We start from the raw sequence: 6,000 nt of genomic DNA on the forward strand, positions 1-6,000 counted from the left end.
CACTGTCACGCATCTGTTGGTTTAAGAAAGTATGTACTGTACACTGCTGTGCAAATGCTGTTGACATTTTGCAACAACTATTCTTTATGCTCTTGTTCTTTGAGCACAAGCATATTCATGCCATGATCGTTTCCTTAAGTCTTTTCCATTTTGTTTGATGTTCACTCTTTTTACTGACATTTACTTTCACTTTTACTTTGAGGAGATCTTTTATATTGCAGGATAACTAGATGCCTTCCTACATGTAGTCTGTAGTCGATAAATAAGAATAGCCATTCACTGGTACTCCAGAGAGTATACAGCAGTCATGTTTGTTATTTCTAGATTTACTGCACTAAAACTTTGAGCACAAGTCTCCAAATAAGAAAATCATATCGTGTGAGAGGTGTTAGGTTCGTCTGCAAACAGCAAGTTTCATATTTCAGGTTTTCCTGAGCGGAGTAGTGTGAATGCTTTGTCTGGTGTCTTTTCATGCTCAGATTATTTGCACACAGATTGGTACTGACCACAAAATGGCATCATTAAGTGCACATTTTGTATTTTGCAAAGCACATTTGTTTTACACCAGAGAGAAATGCCAGCTGCTGTTTTTGTAACAATAGCTTTTGTGCAAATCATAGACTGTCAACCGGCACATTTAACATACGTTTTTATGAAATAGCAACAGGAGAGAGATGTCATTCAAACTAATTGTCAACTGTTCCCTTGCTTGTTATGTTTGAAACAGCAGTTTTCTGTTTTGTGCAGCTTAGATTTTACATTGTTATTCTGATTTTGTAGATGCTGAAGCCGGACAAAAACTCTAAAGCTATGTCAATCCATTATTGTCTAGACAGTCTATAAACACTGATAATATATAGATCCAGAACCAGCCCAGCCTGATCTGATCTGATTACAGCAGACACTGGCTCACTGCAGGTGAGAATGCTCATTCTGTTTCTTAGTGCCCTCTGTTTGGGACAGGGCAGCTTTCATACATGAAGAAGCACAGACACAGCACCTCAGGCAAAGAAGACTTCCTGTGGAAGAAACATAATTTGTTAAAACACAAAAACAAACTGCCAGATGAAGTCATATCATATGATATGAACCCGAACTGCTATATGAACTGCTAGACGGCTCATGATGGAAAACGAATGGAAGTTTCATTTGTTGTTACACTGTGCTGTAGGAGGTGTTGTCCTTAAGATGCGACAATAAAATTAGACCCTGACTACACGGTTTTTAAAGTTTCCATGGAAGCTTTCAAAAGAGTGGAGGTGTCATCCCTGATGTTCCTGACAAATTCCACTTTGTGACTTGAAATGGTGAAGCGGTGTCTCACCTATCAACATGATATCACCCAAGTGGGGCAGATAGGAAACACAATTAATGATTGCAAAGTCATCACAGCACATGTAAATTGTGTCCACTGGAAAACTGTGAAACTCTGTATTAAAAAGGGAAACTCGAACAGCAAAGTGGGGAAGTCATTTCCACTGCCAGTGTCTGTAGCCCATACCGCTCACTGTCAGCTAAGAGGAAAGTATTGCTCAACAGTGGCATTAAGATCAGCAGTTCTCCACCTCTTGTGACCGGGTAGGATAAACTACCCAAAATGAGTGTTGGAGAATATGATTGAGATTATATTACGTCTCCAAGGAATTATTACTCTCTCTGAAAGCCAATATCTGATATAAATAGCTGAAACTATGTGGTGATAACTCTCTTAGTACAGTGATAGTAAATGAGTAATGCCAATAAAAGTAAATGAATGGAGACCTGGAAATTGAGTTCTCGCACATTTGCCAAATAATAATTCATTCTAATCCTTTCAATATATCATAGTGCTATCATCGAAGCATCCCAGAGTATTTCAGTTGACCCACTTCGTCTACCACAAAAGTGCAGAATCCTGAGTAGGGCCTGAGAAATCACTTCACCAGCTGAATTACCATTTACCAGGGTTAATACCCCTGTTCTTATGAACAGTGCCAAAGGATCATTATTGACCAGGTAGTCAGCAGCTTATTTTTGCATCTCATGTGAAAGACAACTTCTTCTACAATACGGCCTCCCTAGTCACCATGCTGACGCATTGCTTTGGAAACTCTGGTCTGTAGAAAAGAGCGCCTCCTACTGGCCCATCAACAACACAATGTTTGACCAGTACTGACCGGGTCCAGCCTTTGCTTAGCATCTGAAATCTGGCAAGGTCGGGCTACAAGGTAAAAAAAGCTGCGCTATTGGTACTTTCCATTTCCCATTCATTAGTTCAGGAGAGGAAACATGTTCCTCATTATACTGAATGGCCAGATGGGATTCTTCATCCTCTTGACCTCGTAAAGTTCTATTTCAAGTCTTTTTCCATGCAGAATAGTTTTGGCTCATGGAACAGGTATCTATGTGCTTTGCTTCCCATTTCTAGTATGAATTTGTAATCTAATGTCCTTGTCCTTCATCTGGGACATGCATCATCAAACGTTTTCTGCAACCATTTCCATAGCTGAAAGAACACACTGTAGTGTGTTTGTTTATATGTGGCTGGGTTAGTGTCGCTTGCTGTTCTGACATTGTTCATCTATGCTGGCATACATTAAAGCTGAATACTGAGAGACTGTGTGGAGAAGCGTCTTTTATTAAATGGCTGAGAGGTGTAGCACCAAATTGATTCACCCGGAAACGTTCTGATAGTCAGGCCTGAGAAGTCTTCAGATGCTGCATCTGTGGTAAAAAAGGGCGGGACAAAGGACACTGCAGAGGCACAAGATGGATCGGATGTCGCTGCTCAGTGATATTAAGAGGGAATGAAGTGTCTGTGGTAATGACTTATGTCTCTTACCTAGAGAAGGTTCGTAGCCCTGTGTCACTTTTAAATGTGTATCAGCAGCAAGAACAGCGTAAAAATGGAGCATCTATAATAACACGCACAAGCCAGAACGCACCAGGAAGTAATTATTATATAACCCTGACAAACCTTTCGCGATAAACCATAACAGCTGTCTGTTTGGGAGCTATTAGAAAATACTGTTGGAAAAATTGTACATGATTACCACGTCTAACAGGAAGGATGGCAGGTTTAGTCATACTGTATGCGTTACAGTTCACAGGTTCATGGTCACAGTGAGATCTATTAATGAGCACATTTTATACATTTGACAGCACATCATCCATAAAATGGACTGTTGATCAGCTGTGTGCAGTGTACTGTGTGTAGCTTCAGTTTGCCAGTGTTTGGTAGCAATAGCAAAACAAGTGTAGCATTCTGTCCGTGACCAGAGAACATCATTCACAGATTGCAGAAAGGGTCGATATGCTTTGTCTCCTGCATGTGAACACAGGAAGCTGAGGGGTACTGGGTACTGTTCTTTCACTCTAACCCATCATTCGGTATTATCATTTTTTTGATGGTCCATCACCGCTGACAAACAAGTGTTGGGGTGATGCGTTTTGAGCCTCTCTGATCACCCTCCTTCTCCCCATGCGGGTATTGGGGTGATCACTGTGCTCCCAGGCCTTCTCACACAATCAGCGATTCCAGATGGGGTGGGTGCATTATAAAAGAGAATTGACAGTTCTTCACGTTGGAATGTGGTGTATTCACAGGAAATATGGTAGCCTTGATTAGTTACCTGTTCACGCTTGGGTATGAGAAGTTTTTGAGGCTTTTCGTTGAAAAAGTTGTACTTTTTTTTAATTGTGTAGGTTCATTTTTCTGAGTCTCGTGTAAAGATCACTTGAAACCTAATTACGTTTTTTCTTACAGACTTAATTTGGCAATGTTAATAGGTTTGTGTGAATATTTTGACACCAAGAGATAAACCAAATTCAGGTGTGACTCTCTTTTAAGGGAAGAATGCTTGTTTAATCCCCAAAATACTGCTTCTGAGTCCATTTCTCATGTAACCACTCAGTATCTGTAAGTGTCAATTCCTCAAAACAGGTTTGGAGCTGGGAGACTTTTTTTCCCATTAGAAAGTAGTGCTGAGAATTAGGCAGAGTAAGAGTTCCCTTCCCAAGCAAAGTTAATTCACAGTCTTTTAAATGAGCCAATTATATATCCTTCCAGCCCCTACATTTATTTTAGTGAGTGAGGGCCCGTAGGAAATGGAACTCAAATGTTCTGTGCTATTTAATAAGTCTACAGATTATTCTAACCTTCAATTTGTTTATGGGATTTTCATACAGTATAAAGTTAGCTGTCAAATCAAACAGCTGTGTTGTGTAAACTGTGCACCTCGGAGCTAGAAATTTTAAGGAGCAGCACCCTCCCAAAGACCCTGAACAGCTTCATTGAGCTCATCGCCAGGTCTTTCCACTCCTGACAGCCATCAGAGACTCCCATGGCGGTCTCCTCACTAGCAAGCTCTGGGTGGCGCACTGGAGCATTTTTCCCATACTTCCCTTTGTATGTGTGCCGCAGTTTTAGAAGGGTCACAAAGCAGTTGCCAAATACTGTACTTTTGCCAGCACCTCAGTGCCGATGCGGGGTCAGAAACCAGGTCAGCAGATTAAGCCTCAGCTGGGGTCTTCCCGCTGTAACCCGCGCTTTGTTCCTTGTGTTTCCGAAGGGGCCACAAGCGCAAGCTGCAGGAGGCCAAGGAAGGCGACGACGATTCGGGCAGCGAGTCCAGCAAGGCGTCGAGTAACGAGGATGAGGAAGGCAGCAGTTCGGAAGCGGACAAAATGGCCGCCGCTCTCGAAGCGGAGCTCAATGACTTCATGTGATGGGAATGGCCCGCTGGTCCCGGGGAGAGACTTCTGCTCTCGTCGCTTCAGAGCCACGAGGTCGTCGTTCATGTGCGAAACCCCACAGTGGCCACCCTGTGTGAATGAAATGAAACCAGCAGTGTGTGTTTGGGGAGACTCGGTGTGTGTGTATAGTTATACGGCTAGAATAGAGAATTTTAGCAGTTTATGTGAAATATTAAAAAAGGAGAATAAAAGCTGTTTTAATGTTTTATTGTGAAATAAAATAGATGAAAACTTGTTTTGTGTATGTTTTATTTGGGTTACTTTGTTTTTTATAAATGTAAAAAAAAAAAGAAAAATGGTCAGGTATGCCAAAGAGTTTAAACAGGGCACTTCTGAGCCTGCAACAATGTTTTTTTCCTGCTTTTCTTTCTGTTTTTAATGAGTAATTGACATTGTATTTCATTACAGCCATGTAACTAGCAGCACCATGCAGAAAACTTTTGAATAAATGGAAAAATTAGATTTTTTATCAACAGTAACCTTAACATATGAGCCAGATTTGTCTACCCATGATAAAACAAGGTTCAACTATAACAATTAAGGAGTGGGTACTCTGGGTTTATCCTACCTGGTGTTCTCCTCGTCTTGTCTTTTACGAGACGATTGTGGAATTTTAAGATTGTGACAGCTGCTGCACTATGCTTTCCAAAACCCGGGTTCTGTAAGAGTGTAGGTTTTCAGTTTTGCTCTACTCAAACTTTGGATTTTGAACACATCACTCTCTGATCCTTTACTGCCATACAGTGTGGTTCCAGCCCTTGAGCCTGAAAAAACAAAATCTGCCATCATGTTTGAGACTTTTTGTTGTTTTGTTTGAAATGGCAAGACTGATGTAAAGTTTTTGTATATTCTATTTCATATTTGACCTCCAGGAATAATTCTTTTCATTTAATAAAGATTTGTTTTTTAAGTGCTGTCAGAATCCTGTTTTTTTCCCATTTTCTCTGATAAAAGAATGATGTTGGTGAGTGACTGATTGAGGAACAGGATAATTGCATATTGCTTGGTCATGCATTTATACCTGTGTGAAGGGAGATCAAGCACCTACAGTAGCCGTAAAATATTACAGTCTCTGAAGAAGTGAGGCCCTCCTCACTAGTAGGGTGAGGTAGAGGCTTATGGCACACCAGAATGGAGGTAATATTCAGCTTAATGCAGACCAATGAAGCTGTGTGTCACGGACGTCCAAAGGGACTAACCGTGGAGAGCAGGAGAGCGGAAAAAGACCCATATGCGTAGCGGCGAGACGGGAAAAAGGCCCGGGCT

General features: G+C 41.3%; 1 protein-coding gene across 4 annotated transcripts in view; it reads left to right on the forward strand.

Annotated features, from left to right (window-relative positions):
- Positions 1-5,644, forward strand: part of ctdp1 (CTD (carboxy-terminal domain, RNA polymerase II, polypeptide A) phosphatase, subunit 1) — a 129,711-nt gene extending 124,067 nt beyond the window's left edge. For all 4 annotated transcript variants that reach the window (XM_069194952.1, XM_069194953.1, XM_069194954.1 and 1 more), the window contains one exon: positions 4,551-5,644. In XM_069194952.1, coding sequence (XP_069051053.1) covers positions 4,551-4,707 — 157 coding nt within the window. In that variant the 3' untranslated portion in view covers positions 4,708-5,644. The remainder of the gene's footprint in view (positions 1-4,550) is intronic.
- Positions 5,645-6,000: the final 356 nt, after the last annotated feature.

Source organism: Lepisosteus oculatus, chromosome 10 (genome assembly GCF_040954835.1).
Source record: "Lepisosteus oculatus isolate fLepOcu1 chromosome 10, fLepOcu1.hap2, whole genome shotgun sequence".
Taxonomy (NCBI): Eukaryota; Metazoa; Chordata; class Actinopteri; order Semionotiformes; family Lepisosteidae; genus Lepisosteus; species Lepisosteus oculatus.